Here is a 16659-nt window from a genome sequence, read left to right as displayed (position 1 = left end):
TTAGCTTTCTGGTCCTTTTGGCTTCTTCATGGCTCTGTCACTGCGCTGCTCTTCAGTGTTCCTGCTCCCTGGTCACATACGGGCTCCGGTCCATATACAGGTACCCTCCTTTGTGGACGAGTTGTGGGTCACAGTGTAACCAGGGTGATGAAGTTAACCAACCATGGATGCTGCTATACTTCTTGTACAGCCCTGTCCAACTGAACATTAAGTCTGGGGACAATCAGTGTATTCTTTGATCTGTATTTTAGTCATCAGTTAATCATTAATGCGAATGAAACAATAGACAACGTGTTTGTATCAGAACCTCTCTTTTCAGGCTCAAAGCCTAATTTTTGGGTCCAAACCTCTGTTTTAAGGATTAAAGCCTCATATTTAGGTAGCAATGATACAGGGAATAAATAGTTAAACGTTACTAATGCAATCTAGTGTAGCTCAACAAATGTTTGGACCTGGAGCCAAAACTTAGCCAGGATAATGAGGTAGCCTTAACAGGAACAGCCTGCACTATGACTAAAACTTGTTGCTTTGGGGGAGTCAGAAAGGCTTCAAGAAAAGAAGTGCCTAAACAAAGTTATGGTGACATTTGACCTTAAGGAAAGCAGATGTACAGAACCATAAAGATAAGGAACTGCAGAGCAAACACTAAACCAGAACAGACCATCCCTCAAGGACGGGACATACGTGATCTCAGAACTGAGTTTGTGCAAAAACAAGGGTTAACTGGAGTATACCCTTCATCCAGAGACCCCTGATGACCACCCAGAGACACCAACAGGCGTGCGCAAATGACATGTGCATATGATGAATATGTATATATTTTATCAGAAAACTAATGAATATGTATATAGAACATGTACTTAACTGGCACAATGAGATCTGACTGTGTATGTTAGGAGGAGCGATCCCCCGTGCATCCGGCGTCATAAATAAAGAATGCCTGCCTTTTAACACTACCTTGGTGCTATGAGGTTTACTCCTGATTTTGTTGGCAACAGTCCTCTCCAGGGTATACCCAGCTGGGTGCGGTTCACCCATGGGCAACAGTCCCCTCAGGGATTAAAAAAAAACCAACCCAACAGACTTGGATTTTTATACAGTGGCTTTGTGTGCTGGTTTTGGCTGAGAAGGGGTTAATTCTCTTCACTGTGGTGCCTGTGGTGGTCAGAGACCTTTCCAGCTTCCCGCGCTGTGCCGCGTGGCGGGGGCCGGGGTCACGGCCGGGGCAGCTGACCCCGACTGGCCGATGGCACGTTCATTCCATACCACGTGACACCATGTCCAGTATATTAATGGGGGCAGTTGCAGCTCGGGGGCGGTGCGGCGTCGGGGCGGTGGGCGGTGAGCGGCTGCGGTGCGTGCGGTTGGTTTTGGTGGTTCATTCCCCTTCCACCCCCCACCACCCTCCCCCGCCTGGCCCGGGTTTTGCGCCTCTCATTGTTTTCCTTTCCATTGCGTTTTTGTTTTATTTTAATTATTAAACTGTTCTTATCTCAACCCATGAGCGTTACCCTTCTGATTCTCTCCCCTGTCCCACTGGTGGGGGAGTGAGCGAGCGGCTGTGTGGGGCTGAGCTGCCGGCTAAACCACAACACTTAGAAAAGTGTAATTTCCTTCTAGAAGGTTGCTATGATTAAATTTAACTTTCAGGTTAAAACATGCATATAATGCCTGTATATTTCTTCTGAACTGCAGATCTTGACTGTGAAGTTGCTAGTCTTGAAAACAGCAGAAGGCAATTATATTTTCCTTTTGGAACTTAGTATTAAATATAAGCAACAAGCCGCAAATCTAAATGTTTATCTAATGATTTAGTAAACTCACCAAAGCAACCAAGAGCTAACACTTTGAGCAGCTTCAAAACAAGACTTCTGGGGTTCATGCCAGGGTACTGAAGGAGCTAGTGGATGTTATGGCAGGACCCGTCTCGATCATCTACCAAAGGCCTGAGAGTCTGGGGAGGTCCCTGATGACTGGAAGCTACCCAGAGTTATTCCAATCTACAAAAAGGGTGGGCGAGGGAAGACCCAAGGGAGCTACAGATGTTTTAGTCTAACCTCAGTTCCTGGAAAAATTATGTAGAAGATTATACAGGGTACTCTTGAAAGGCATTTAAAGAACAATGCAGTCATCACACACAGTCAACATGAGTTCACAAAAGGAAAGTCCTGTTTAACTGATTTGGTGTCCTTCTGTAAGGTCACCAGCCTAATGGATGAAGAGAACACGGTGGATGTAGTTCTTCTGGGTTTTAGTAAGGTTTTTGATACTGTCCCTCACAGCATCCTCCTGGACAAGTTGTGCAACTGTGGGATGAGCAGGTTTACAGTGCACTGGGTGAAGAACTGGGTGAAGGGCAGGGCTCAAATGGTTGTAGTGAATGGGGCTACACCTGGCTGGTGACCAGTCACCAGCGGTGTTCCTCAGGGTTCAGTTCCAGGGCCAGTTCTGTTCAATATAGTGACAGACAATCTGGATGCAGGAGTTGAATGAACCATTAGCAAGTCTATAGATGATACCAAACTGGGAGGTGCTATTGACTCTCTTGAGGGACAAGAGGCCTTGCAGAGGGATCTAGATAGACTGGAGCTTTGCACAATGATTAATTGGATGAAATTTAACAAGTCCAAATGCTGGATTCTGCACCCAGGATGGAATAATGCCATGTACAAGTCTAAACAGGGAGAGGAGTGGCTGTCATACAGGAAGGGATCTGGTGGTGCTGGTTGTCAGCAGGCTCAATATGAGCCAGCAGTGTGCCCTGACAGCCAAGAGGGCAAACTGCATGCTGGGGTGCATCAAATACCGTAAAGCAGTTGGTCAAAAGAGATGATCATCCCGCTGTATTCAGCATTGGTGTGGCCTCACCTTGAGTACTGTGTGCAGTCCTAGGCCTCACCATTAAAAAAGGACATTAAGGTCCTTGATTGCAACTAGAGGAGGGCAACAAAGCTAGTGAAAGGGCTGGAGGCCTGACCTATTAGGAGCAGCTGAGGACTCTGGGCTTGTCTAGTTTGGAGAAAAGGAGGCTGAGGGGTGACCTCATTTCTCTCTGCAGCTTCCTGAGGAGGGGAAGTGGAGAGGGAGGTGCTGAGCTCTTCTCCCTGGGACCCAGCGACAGGATGCGTGGGAATGGTTCAAAGCTGCACCAGGGGAGGTTCAGACTTGACATTAGGAAGCATTTCTTTACCAAGAGGGTGGTCAAACCCTGGAAGAGGCTTCCCAGAGAGGTGGTCAATGCCCCAGGCCTGTCAGTGTTTAAGAGGCATGTAGACAATGCCCTTAATGACATGCTTTAACTTTTGGTCAGCCCTGAATTGCTCAGGCAGTTGGGTTAGATGATCGCTGTAGGGCCCCTCTAACTGAAATTCTCCTCCCCTCTCCTCCCTCCTCCTGTCCTCTCCTCCCTCCTCTTCTCCTCCCTCCTCCTCTCCTCTCCTCCCTCCTCCTCTCCTCCCTCCTCCTCTCCTCCCCTCCCCTCCCCTCCCCTCTCCTCTCTCTCTCCTCTCTCTCTCCTCTCTCTCTCCTCTCTTTTTTTTTCTTAAGTTACACCACTCATCTGAAAACAGAAATAATTTGGAAGAATTTTAGGTTGTACAAAAAGTAATTCTCTGTATGTTCTAGGCCATTGAGAGGTTATAGTGACAAAAATAAGTTTAAGACACATTATTTCCTTTATTTTGAAATAAATTGTTAATTTTAAACTATACGTTATTGTTATTATTATTGGTTATTATGGAATAAAACATCACTTCAGACATCTTTATTTTTGGGATCTATTCCTACATACTCTATTTATATCACAACAGGAATGTATGGATAGATGAAAAATGTGTTGATTAATCTTTGATGGAATTGTGATAAAGATCAGAAATTGTGACAAAGATCGGTATGCCGAGAAAACAGTATTCTTAAACATATTTCAGAGATTGAGTTTACTAGCCTATAAGAATTAAAATTCTTACACTTTCTTTGAGAACAAACATCAGTTACAGCAAAGAATTACGCAGTAGAAGCTGGTGGCATTAAACTATTCAAAGTATTGCATATGACCCATAAGTGCATACCCAAGCGTACTAAAAAGTATACCATAATATAGCAAATTGTAGCAGAATAGAAATAGATTTTTTTTTTAATTTGACATGGGTATATAATTGCTTTATTATTAGGCCAAGTTATAAAGAATACCTCTTGAAATTACTGTAATAAAATTTTTATTTAATTTGGTAATAACAAGTGGGTCTTTCCATTTGCAGGGTATAATTACTGTAACATTTGAAGTTCCAGGAAATATAAAAGAAGAAAACTTACATCTCTTTATTCAGGTAAGTAATACATCGCTGTAAACTGAAAAATTTTTGTGGCTTTTTATGGTAAATTGTCCCATGCCGTTCTGTTTATGAAAACATTTTTCCTTTTCATAGAATCTTCTGTGGGAGAAGAATGTGAAAGATAAGACTGGCCACATCATGGATGTCATAAGACTGAAGGTCAGAAATCACCAAATCCTTTGTTTTGTGCTTTTCCTCTTTTACACCTCAAAAACTGCAGTGCACTGTCAGTTACAGACCAATCAAAAGGTGCTACTGGATCACTGTAGCAGAACAGACAAAATGGAGAATAGCAATTTGTCATTGCTCTGTGTAGAGACAGTTTGTTATCTGCTGGCTGGTGGAACAACTCAAAAGGAGGTAGCTGTCAGAGAAGCAAACATTGATCCTACTTGTTTTCCATTGAAAGGGAAGGTGTACAGTCCCAAACATAGAATCATAGAATTATTGCTAAGGTTGAAAAAGACCTCTAGGATCACCAAGTCCAGCCGTCACCCCAACACTACCATGCCTCCTAAACCATGCCCTAAAGTGTCACATCTACATGTTTTTTTAACACCTCCAGGCATGGTGACTCCACCACTTCTCTGGGCAGCCTGTTCCAGTGCCTGGCCACTCCTTCAGTAAAGACATTTTTCCTAATACCTAGTGTAAACCTCCCCTGACACAGCTTGAAGCTGTTTCCTCTCATCCTATCGCTAGTAACTTGGGAGAAGAGACCAACACCCACCTTGCTACAGCTTCCTTTCGGGTAGTTGTAGAGAGCGATAAGGTCTCCCCTCAGCCTCCTTTTCCTCAGGCTAAACAACACCAGTTCCCTCAACCTCTCCTCACAAGACCCTTCACCAGCTTCGTTGCCCTTCTCTGGACATGCTGCAGCAACTCAATGACCCTCTTGTAGTGAGGGGCCCAAAGCTGAACACAGTCTTCAAGGTGCAGCCTCACCAGTGCCGAGTACAGGGGCACGATCACTTCCCTACTCCTGCTGGCCACACTATTCCTGATACAAGCCAGGATGCTGTTGGCCACCTTCGTCACCTGGGCACACTGCTGGCTCATGTTCAGCTGGCTGTCAACCAACACCCCCAGGTCCTACTCTGCATGCAGCTTTCCAGACACTCTTCCCCAAGCCTGTAGCGTTGCATGGGGTTTTTGTGACCCAAGTGCAGGACCCAGCACTTGGCCTTGTTGAAGCCTATACAGTTGGCCTGAACCCATCAATCCAGCCTGTCCAGATCCCTCTACAAAGCCTTCCTACCCAGAAGCAGATCAACACTCCTGCCCAGCTTGGTGTTATCTGCAAACTTTCTGAGGGTGCACTCGATCCCCTCATCCAGATCATTGATAAAGATATCAAACAAGACCAGTACTGAGGCATGGGGAACACCACTTGTGACCAGTTGCCAGCTGGATTTATCTCTGTTCACCACAACTCTTTGGGCTTGGCCATCCAGCCAGTTTTTTACCCAACAAAGAGTACACCTGTCTTAGGCATGGGCCTCAGTCTCTTTAGAAGGATGCTGTGGGAGACAGTGTCAAAGGCTTCGCAGAAGTCCAGGTAGACAACATCCACAGCCTTTCCCTCAACCACTATGCAGGTCACCTAGTTATAGAAGGAGATCAGGTTGGTCAGGCAGGAGCTGCCTTTCATGAACCCATGCCGACTGGGCCTGATCCTCTGGTTGTCCTGCACATGCCTAGTGAGCTCACTCAAGATGAACCACTCCATAATCGTCCCTGGTACTGAGGTCAGGCTGACAGGCCTGTAGTTCCCTGGATCCTCCTTCCAGCCCTTCTTGTAGATGGGCATCACATCAGCAAGCCTCCAGTCACCTGGGACCTCCCCTGTTAACCAGAACTGCTGATAAATGACGGAGAGTGGCTTGGTGAGCTCCTCTGCCAGCTCCCTCAGTTCTCTTGGGTGGGTCCCATCTGGCCCCAAAGACTTGTGAGTGTCCAGGTGGCTCAGCAGGTTGTAAACTGCTTCCTCCTGGATAATGGGGGGTTTATTCCACTCCCTGTCCTTGTCTTCCAGCTCAGGGGGCTGAATACCCTGTGGGTAACTGGCCTGACTATTAAAGGCTGAGGCAAAGAAGGCATTTAATACCTCAGCCTTATCCATGGTGGCAACCGTTCCCCTCTGCATCCAATAAAGGATAGAGATTCTCTTTGGTTGTCTTTTTGTTGTTAATGTATTTGTAAAAACACTTTTTGTTATGTCTTACAACAGTGGCCAGATTGAGCTTTAGGTGGGTTTTTGCCTGTCTAATTTTCTCTTGGCGAGACCTAACAAGGTCTCTATACTCTTCTTAAATTGCCTGCCCCTTCTTCCAAAAGTGGTAAACTCTCCTTTTTCCCCTGAGTGCCAGCAAAAGCTCCCTCTTCAGCCAGGCTGGCTGTCTTCCCTGCCGGTTCATTCGTCTTATGGCACATGGGGACAGCCTGCTTCTGTGCCTTCAAGACTTCCTTCCTGATAAGTGCCCAGCTTTTCTGGGCTCCTCTCCCCTTCAGGACTTCCTCCAAAGGGACTGTCCCAACCAGTGCCTTGGACAGGCCAAAGTCTGGTAGTCCTTCTGCTGACCCCACCTTCTTATTTCACCAAGAACTGAGAATTCAATCATATCACAGTCAGTAAACCCAAGATGGCCTCCAACCACCACATCTCCCACCAGTCCTTCTCTCTTGTGAACAGGAGGTCAAGCGAGGCTCCCCTGGTAGCCTTACTTACCAGCTGCATCAGGAGTTTATCTTCCACATATTTCAGGAACCTGCTAGGCTGTTTCCTCTCTGCTGTGTTATCTTTCCAGTAGATATCTGGTAAATTGAAGTCCCCCACTAGAACAAGGGCAACTGATTGTGATACATCCACCAGCTGCCTGTAGAATCCTTCATCTACCTCTTCATGCTGGTTGGGTGGTCTGTAACAGACTCCCAGCAGGATTTCTGCCTTGTTGGCCTTCCCCCTCATCCTTACCCATAAGCACTCAACCTTATCCTTATAATCGCTGAGCTCTATGCAATCGAAGCACTCCCTAACATACAGAGCCACCCCACCACCTCTCCTTCCTTACCTATCCCTTCTGAAGAGCTTACAGCCATCCATTGCAGCACTCCAGCTGTAAGAGTCATCCCACCATGTCTCTGTGATGGCGACTAAGTCATAGCTATCCCGCCACATCAGTGGCAGAGTTAATAATCAGGACATAATTAAATCACTTTTTCATTTTTTACCTTTGCTTTGAAAGGTTCCATCCATCTCAATAAATGTCTCTTTATCTAGGGATATAACTATAGATTGCTATCTGTAATTGTAACTGTTGGCGTAATATGCAGAAATTGAATTTGGCATAACACAGCAGTGCAATACTAGTTGTGGTCTATACTTAAAAATTTTACAGTATTGTCAGAGTGTAGTTTTGAAAATGTAGCCCGTAAGTATTAATCTTCATGGGTGCTTCATATGTTTTTCAGTTGCATGGGTTTGAAAAGATTATAGGTGACAAATTAGGATCTATTTTCATTTTTCTTATATCAAGCAGCCAAGTAGATAATTAAAAAACAAGAACAAGTCTGCCATTTAGTAGGCTGTAAGAAATACAAGAAAATACGCTCTGATTTGTTTTCTGAGAACACTTGTGCAACATGGGTAGCAACATAATTTTCATTTCCTTGGGAGAAGGGTTGTATTCTTGCTCTTTCAGCAACAAAACAAGAATATCCATGTCTTTCTCTTCCTGAAAAATAGAAGAAGGTAGCCACTGATGCAACTTAAGCTGTCTGAAAACAGTACTGCTATGCACAAGTACGTTTTTGTTGTGTTGCGCATTGGAATTAAAGTAATTCTTTAGGAGACCTGAGGGCCTGTGATCAGCTGTGTGCTGGCCCTCAGTCACAGACAAGTACACCAAAGCAAATGAACCCCAAGTAATTATAGAATGGGTTCCAAAGTTTGTTGCTTTTATATTTATATCATACCTGCATTCATAATCCTTTTAGCAGTGATAGTTCCAGAATTCCAACTAATATGTCAAATGCAGATATTTTCTTATGTGTGCTAGTTTTGGCAGGAATAGAGTTAATTGTCTTCACTGTAGCTGGTAAAATGTGGATGGCACATTGATGTCCTAGTTGATGTTAAGTAGCAGCCTAGTGGTGCCTACACAGGCCAGGGGCCTTCCCAGCTCCCCGCACTGTGCCGCGTGGGCAGGAGGCCGGGAGGGGCGGGGCCACGGCCGGGGCAGCTGACCCCGACTGGCCAATGGGCTGCTCACTCCGTACCATGTGACGCCATGACCAGCATGTTAACGGGGGCAGCTGGCGCGCGGGGGGCGCTGGGGCTCAGGGACTGGCGGTGTCGGGTCTGCGGGCAGCGAGCGGCTGCGTCGCGCGCTGTTGGTTTTGGTTGTTTGTTCCCTGGCCTGGGTTTCGTGCCCATCTCATTGTTTTCCTTTCTATTGCGTTATCGTTGCTGCTGGTGGTGTTATTGTTTTAATTGTTAAACTGTTCTTATCTCAAACCACAAGCTTTACCCTTCTGATTCTCTCCCATGCCGCTGGTGGGGAAGTGAGCAAGCAGCTGTGTGGGGCTGAGTTGTCGGCTAAACCACAACAGTCTCTTTTGATGCCCAATGTGGGGCCTGAGGGTTTGAGATAATAACAGCTGCTGGTCACAGCACCATGTTCTCGTTTTTGCAGTATGTGTTAAAGATTACTGTTGGTTTGTTTAGCCTGCTGTGTTCTGGCATGAGTAGTGATGTTTTGCCTAAAAGATTCGTTATGCAGATACTGGTTTTCAGCTTTATCTGGTATTTGGGTTTTGTGTTGGAACCGTTACTGTACTTTGGATACCAGCTTGTTATCCCAAAAAGCGTGTTCGTTTGCTCAGTGTGCAAAATGCCAAACTACACACAGAGCGCAGGTATTTTATTCAAGTCATTTTTGTGCAAAGATTGGTGCTCAGTGGTAGCCCACAAAGCCAGCACCCCACACTGAGAAACTAAAAGGCATTTATACAGTTAAATATGTCAATCACAGCTAATATTCATATGCCTCAGCTAATAATAGGTTAATTTCTTTCTTGCTTCGATGTAACAGTACAGCTCAATTTAATTTACCACGTATGCTCATAGATTAAGGGATTTACCAGAGGGGGGATGGTTCCTGTCCTATGGGCCTGATTTTCAGTATTATCTCAAGGATAGTTCCGCTACTGGACACTTTGTTTTAGTTCTTATCTACATCCCAATTAGTTGTTCTCATTGACTACATACTTTATCGCCCTGTTTCTCAGTGGCTTCTGAGGTGGGATGTTTGCTTTAATCTGTCTCTAAGCTCTCAAGGATATTGTAATGAAACAGGTGCTTCCCTGTCTTTCAGTTTCTGTCTCTGGCCCTCAACTTCTGTTTTGCCAGGCTCACATAGTTCATTGTTATGTCTTTAGCAGACAGTTCCAAAAATACCATTTACTTAGGGATGTCAACATCACTGAGGTAATTAGCAACTATACCTCCTTCTCTGAGAGATTTTATATGGAGGAAGTACAGAATGGTATCTTTGCTACTTTCTTCTATGATGTCTCCACCTTTATGGCAACAACCTTTTTGCTACTTGAACATCCTTGGGTAGTTAAGGTGCACTTATTGTTAGTTTTTGGGCATGTTGTTTTGGTTTTGGCTAGGTTTAGAAAGCAACTTAAGAATATCATCCAGAGATCTGCCCCAAGGCTTGATAGTTACGAGTGGCAGGGCATGTGGGATAGCATGGGCAAATACCTAGGGCAGTGGGCACCCCCAGTGTTCTGGAGTTTCACTCCCGAACAAGTGCACAATCCTGAAAAACTAATAGAATCTTTGGAGAAAGCACGTTGTTACGCTGGGAACTCCAGAGAGACACAGGTGACTGCAACGTGCTGGGGCCTGGCCCCCGTGTACCGAGCCCTGCTCAAGAGTATTCAGTGCTCCCAAGGGGAAGAGAATGTCTCTGGATTGAAAGACAAAGTGACGGGCACTGTGGTCACTCCAACCCCGATGACGGGCGTTGCAGCTACTCAAACCCCCAGGACAGGCACTGCAGCTGAACCAGAGGATCAACCCATGCCAGTATTAGTCACCCCTATACACAAGAAGCAATCTTGGAAGTGGAAGTCAACTCATGTAGAAAAGGATGATTACAATCCAGGGCTATCATGGCTCAAAGGAGAGGTTACACACCACGGGCTACCCTATGGTTCTACTTGTGTGACCATGGAGAGGACATGATGAGGTGGGATGGCAAGCCTGCCTTGACCCTAGAGGCACGAATGCGTGAACTGCAAGGATGAACAATCACTCAGGGAGGCTCTTCCGGGAAAGCTGCTGCTTCAATTTCCAGTGAGCAAGTCCCCAGACAGAGGAGTAGAAGTGCTGATTTTATTTCTGAGCTTAATAGAGAGACTCTTGATTCACATTTTCAGTAACAGAGTTGCGCATGCCATGATGGGGACTAGAGGGGCCCTGCCTAATTAATAGTTTTCCAAAAATAAGGAGATGTGGGAATGTATGTTATGAGTAGAAGTGATCATACTACATGGTTATTTTGACCAACTGGTGCATAGTTGCCAGGATTATTTCATTTTTAAAGGTTTGTTTCTATATCCTAACAGTTATTTTTCTGATAAGGGACTGGTATCTATTCAAGGCAAATCTCATCAGGTGATAGTCCAAGGTGTTCATGAGCTCTATGATCTGGAAGAGACTGCAGTAGCCTGGGAAGAAGATGAAAAGAGAACAAACAGACTGGTCCTAATAGGTAAGAGGAAATGACATATCTCCTCGTTTGACTTTAAGAAGCAGTTCTTTCAGCATGCAGTCCTGTGACTTGTCCAGTGAAAGGCCACCAGCCTAAACTGGCCAGAATAGTAGCAGTGTGTTCAGCATAACGTCTGTCAAAGGTTTATCCATGAAGACCTCCAGCAGTTTTATCTTCCAGCTGAGAAGAATCTACACTATTTCTTTTTCTGAAATAAAATAAAACAAAGAAAAAACCCACAAAAATTATATTGGCATATTTAATATTATTTTTAAAATCCATAATTATAAATATTGTGATGGGAATGGTTTGAATGTTTGGTCAAATATGCAGTAACTGTAAGGAAGGTGGTTATAGCCATTAAAATATAGAAAATCTGCTTTTTTTCTGAAAAGCTTGTAATGCGGAGGTTGTGTGTTTATTATTTCCTGTGTGTTACTCTCTGCTTTGCAAAGTGTTTTTATTACCAAAACCCCACTCTTTTTCCTTCTTTCCCTTACTTACAGAGCTTGAAGTCTGTTGTTGCCTCTAAAACCTAAAGTTATCTTGTTACCTGCAGCTTATTTTTAATACTGCTCTGTTTTCAGTCATTGGTATAATAAACATTTTCCTTGCTGAGAAGATTCGCAGGCTTCTACCTGCATGCATTTTTGTAATACACTGTAAGATATCATTAGCTAATTTATCTCTCTTTACAGGCAGGAACTTGGATAAGGAGACGATCAAAGAAGTATTCATAGCCACTGTGAGAGAGAAACAAGGAAACAGTTGACATCGAACTACAAAAGACATGAAATGTCTGCTTAACCCTGCAAGCTCTTAATGATAGAAAAGACTGAATGACAGGCAGTATAGTAGTTTCTTTTCCCTCTTGCAGTTTACACAACAGTTAAACCCTGAAGTCCTCCAAAGAATCACAGGTGACCAACTGTTTAAAGATTAGCTCTTATACTCTAGAATTAAACACAAGGAATTCTACCATTTTGGATTTAGCTTAAGATATGTCAGTAACATCATTTACCTGTGCAGAAATCCACATAGGCAAAAGACTTGTTTACGCTGAACGTGAAATGACACTATAGGAATATGGAGTGTGTTTGCCTACTGCTTTCTCCAGCTAACTCTTTTATTGCTGGAAATGAAGTTAACAGTGATTATTTCCAGTGATGTAATCACAGTGAAAAGTATTTAGTGTTTACTATTAAACTGTCTTCCATCTCTTTCCACTTGTTTTGTGATTTTTGAATGTATACATCCATCCCAGGTATACTGCTAAACCTGTTCATTAAATTAAACTGAAAATACATAGATAGCAGAGGCTCAAGACCACATGGAATATATACTGTCTGCGTAATAACTGTGTGTCACTTGTCACATACCTGACATTTGCTTTAGGATAAAAGGTGTATCAAACTTAAAAAAAAAGAAAAAAAGGCCATTCCCTTATCAGCTGTCTTAAAAAATTTCTTTTTGCTTCTACTAAAATAAATGAGTTCAGAGTTTGTTTCCAAAGAGCTGAGGAAAGAGGCGTTGTTAAGCTTTCACTGCCAGGAGCTGGGGTCAAATTTGATTGATATATGAAGTCCTGTGTCCAATGTGATAGAGCTGTTCGGTCTTGCAGTGGCTACATTAGCAGATGTGCCTTTGTTCCTCACATCATAATTAGTTTTAGATAGCTTGAAGAAGTTTGCAGAAATTGAATATTTCTGCAAACTAAGGCAAAGTAAAAAGAAAGAACAATCTACTTACAATGTTACTTTCTGTTTAGCGGAGCATTGGTGGCATTTGAGTGAGATGAGTATATTGTTGAGTGACATTGTGATGGTTTGTTTCCCTTATCTTTTGCATGTCTTCGCTTTGAAAATTCACACATATTCTCACACTGATACATGTTTTGGATTAAGTGACACTTAGTCCTGCATGAAAATTAGTCATATGATTGCCATCAGTGTAAATGCAAAATTGTGGATAATACATTTGTATTTGTTGCTCCTTATGCTTGCATTCTCTGTAGACAAAATTATCAAATATCTTTTATCTTATAAATGCCTCATGTAATTGAAGAACTCTGAAGTCCCCAACTGTTCATTCATCTTCCATTTGAAAAAAATGTTCAGAGATTATTTAAGAAGAGCTTCAACCATGAGTCATAAGGAAACAAACCATGGATATTTTCCACACTTACTGTCATATTTTAGATGCTTATTTTTTGTATTTGCTCACCAGCTACATACTCCAAAGATCCCACAATAACCGCCATTATACTGAGGGGTTTTTTTGCTATTAATGGGGCATCTCTGCAGCTGGGAATCTTCTGTATGGCTCGTCTTGCTATTACTCATTCTTCCACTGTACAACTTGCCTTGCTCTGCTCACAAAGGTGGTGTCAGAGAGGCTTTAGCCAGTGTGCACAGCTTTGTCCCTCCTCTCCTTGCATACTTCCAGGAAGCCCCTGGGGCAGAGAGGAGCTCCCAGGCAGGATGAGGATGTGCACCTCTCCATCCTAACCAATTTTCAGGATGCCCGCTCTGCCTTGTGCTCCTCTGTTCTGCTCACACATGATGACACAGGTAACCCAGCTGAGGAACAGCTCTTTATTGCCTTTGCCCAAGAAGATTGCATTTTTTTTTTCCTGGATGTATATTTAACTGACTTTTTCTGGTCTGTTCTTATATGTCCAGCCTGGGGAGCTAAGACTTGTTCTGTGTCGTGCCAAAATGAAAAGAGGAGGAAAGGTAAATGACAGAGCTCCAGTAAAAGCTGCCCACAGAAAACTGATCGCTGGGTGCTTTCGACATTTATGGTACTAGCAGTTATAACAAAGAAGCCCTTCTCTAAGGAGTTGGAACTGGGTTAAAGTGAGGTTGTGTGGGAGGGTGGAGGGAGCAGGCGGGCCCCGCTCAGCCCTGTCCTGGGGTGGCAGTGGGAGGGACGGTGGGGCAGCTCAGGGATGCTCAGGGCGGAGGGAGCAAGGAGGGGTCTGGCAAGGAAAAGCATTAGCGTTTTTCCCAGTGCAGGTCCCAAGAGGGGCACAGCAGGGAGTGAGCTGCACCTTCTCATGGGGGAATGGTGGCCATCATGGCTGCAGGGCATCTGTCCAGGTCTGGGCCCACTCCTGAGCCAAAATAACTCCCAGCGTAACAACGCTTCACTCCTCCCCTCCAAGACATGCTAAGCACTATGTGTGCGCTCAGCAATGATCTCATCAACAAAACCCATGCATTTTCTTCCCTAGCAGAAGGGAGTTCTTTCCTAGAGGCAAAATGCAATGATATCACCTCTGCACACTCACAAACACCAGACATCTACAGAAATCACAGTTCCAAAGCAGGATTTCCTCCCTCTCAGATCCACTTGAGCATCATTTTTCTATGTTTGCTACCACACTTTGTTCTTGTTTTACTGCTGTGCAGCTCCACATTGCATCCCAATTTGCTATATACAATTAGAAATGCTGGATACCATGCATTTGTTCTTTTTATTTTACCCTTAAACCCAGTTTTATCCAGGTCCAGGTCTGCATTGTTTTAACTGACCATGGGTGAATTGTTACGGGGTCTCCAGTGCTAAGCCTGTGCCCCATCTCTTAACACCCCATGCCTGTACTCCTCCATACCACATCCTTTTCTCCACTTCTCAAGGCCACTGATACCATATCAGGCACGTGTTTATGCTGCATCATTATGTTAAGCCATAAATATCTCATTCTGCACAGAATGGCAGCTTGTTACTGTTAGCTATGAAAAGCTATGGTTGTAACATACAAAGATAAAAAATTAAAACAAATTGGCAATAGACACCTGGTCAGTCAGAAACACTGCTGTCACAGGTAACCCAAACAACACCACTGCAGGCAGGTCAAGCAAAGGTCAGCCAGAGCAGGTGTGACAAACCTCAGCCCTGAGGCCCCCGCAGGTTCAGTTGGAATCTTACGGCCCATTACTGGCAGCGGCAGTGCCGTACTGCGGGATGATACGGTTACACTCCCATCCCAATGCCCGGCATATAGTCCTTCTGTTCTTCCAGCCATGGACGTGTGGCAGGCAAACAGGGCAAGGAGGAAGTCCGAGCAGGCTCGGCAGTGCAGCTATAAGCTATACCAGTGCAGCTTGGTATACGTCCTGCACCCGTGGACACCCATGGAAATTTTGGGAAAAGAACTGAGCTGGAGCAGATCAAGCATCAAGCAGACTAGGAAATGTATTGCTTGTTAAGAAATTTGTAGAAGACCTGCCGCTTGCATTTACTCATAAATATTGGTCTAAAATATAGATGAATGCTTCCACTCTTCAATCATAGTGGAGAGTCACCACAATCTTACTCTCCTTGCTGAGGTAGTCTGGAATATCTACTGGTTTCACATGGCTCTCTTAGCAGGATTTCAAGCACAGTTAGCTTGATAATTGGTTTCTTTATTACTTTCACTGTACTCTTCTTGTCTGAAACTTCTTTTTAATAGGAATGAGCAGCTAATAATGGTTTTTATACCTTTTAAATTACTGAGATATTGATATTTTTATAATTTCAGTTAAATGCAACACAAAAGACTATAGTTATCTATGTTTTGCCCAGAGCAGAAGTTCGCTTTAATTCACAATAGGTTGCTAGATTCATGGCACTGAATCTTTCCTTATGGACAAAGTTTCTTAAAAACCACAATTGTAGTAAAACCCACTACAATTGGCTGCTAACAATGTATAACAATGTCATGCCATTATAACATTATAACAGGGTGAAGGGACCTGGCTGTTGTAGTGCAAAGTCCTGCGAGCAGCGGCAGGGCAGGGCAGAGCAGCCTGGGAGTGGAAGGGCTGGCCTCCTGCACCGCTGGTTCTCTCAGCTGATCTTTCCTCCTTCTTTTCTCTCAGCATGTTTTCTTAGGACGCACTGACACAGTCATTTTGGGAGGGGAAAAAAACCCAAAAGGTGTCATGGTGTGAATAGTTCCTGCTCCTCTTCCCTGCGCCTGTCTGGTCTGCAGAAGGGCCCCCGCCAGCGCTGCCTAAACCATTCCAGCGCCAAGTCAAACCAGTTAGGTCAGGTCATTCTGAACATCAGGCTGGTCTGACACTGCACTAAGGAAGATCATGTTTGCATTGACTGATAAAAGCACTAACCTCAGCTGATGAACAGTAATACCTGGCTGGAAAAGATAGTATTTTCAACTGTGCTAGTTGAAAGGGGTGGGCTACATTACAATAACTTAATTAATTAAATGGCACAATGCTCTTTGTGGCGTTGTTAGCAGTTGCCATTTTTAAAACCAGCTTGTCTTCTGGAGCCTCTCTTTGTCAGAGCACAAAATAATAAACAGACCTCTCAAAAGGAGCATGGGAAAGTCAATTAAAATGCTTTCTGTCTGTTGGTGCTAAAATATTATTTGGGAAACTGTTAAATTCGCTGAAGAAATCAGAATTTTTACCCCTCGAGAAAGTGGAGACTGCTGGTTTCTGGTTTTTTTTCTGCTAGGAACCAAGATGAATTCATAGCTCTAGAAGTAACCTTTAGCTGTCAGAATCACCCCAAAATTTGTGCTATTTATA

General features: G+C 44.1%; 1 protein-coding gene across 2 annotated transcripts in view; it reads left to right on the top strand.

Annotated features, from left to right (window-relative positions):
• ZNG1A (Zn regulated GTPase metalloprotein activator 1A) overlaps positions 1 to 12338 on the top strand; it is a 35943-nt gene extending 23605 nt beyond the window's left edge. Inside the window, exons 12-15 of one of the 2 annotated variants that reach the window (XM_064437704.1) lie at positions 4257 to 4325; positions 4425 to 4490; positions 10987 to 11116; positions 11815 to 12338. In XM_064437704.1, coding sequence (XP_064293774.1) covers positions 4257 to 4325; positions 4425 to 4490; positions 10987 to 11116; positions 11815 to 11888 — 339 coding nt within the window. In that variant the 3' untranslated portion in view covers positions 11889 to 12338. Of the gene's footprint in view, positions 1 to 4256; positions 4326 to 4424; positions 4491 to 10970; positions 11117 to 11814 lie in introns of those variants that run through there. The other variant, XM_064437705.1, reaches the window with a different exon arrangement.
• Positions 12339 to 16659: the final 4321 nt, after the last annotated feature.

Source organism: Phalacrocorax carbo, chromosome Z (assembly GCF_963921805.1).
Source record: "Phalacrocorax carbo chromosome Z, bPhaCar2.1, whole genome shotgun sequence".
Taxonomy (NCBI): Eukaryota; Metazoa; Chordata; class Aves; order Suliformes; family Phalacrocoracidae; genus Phalacrocorax; species Phalacrocorax carbo.
This window is presented reverse-complemented; position numbering and strand designations above follow the sequence as displayed.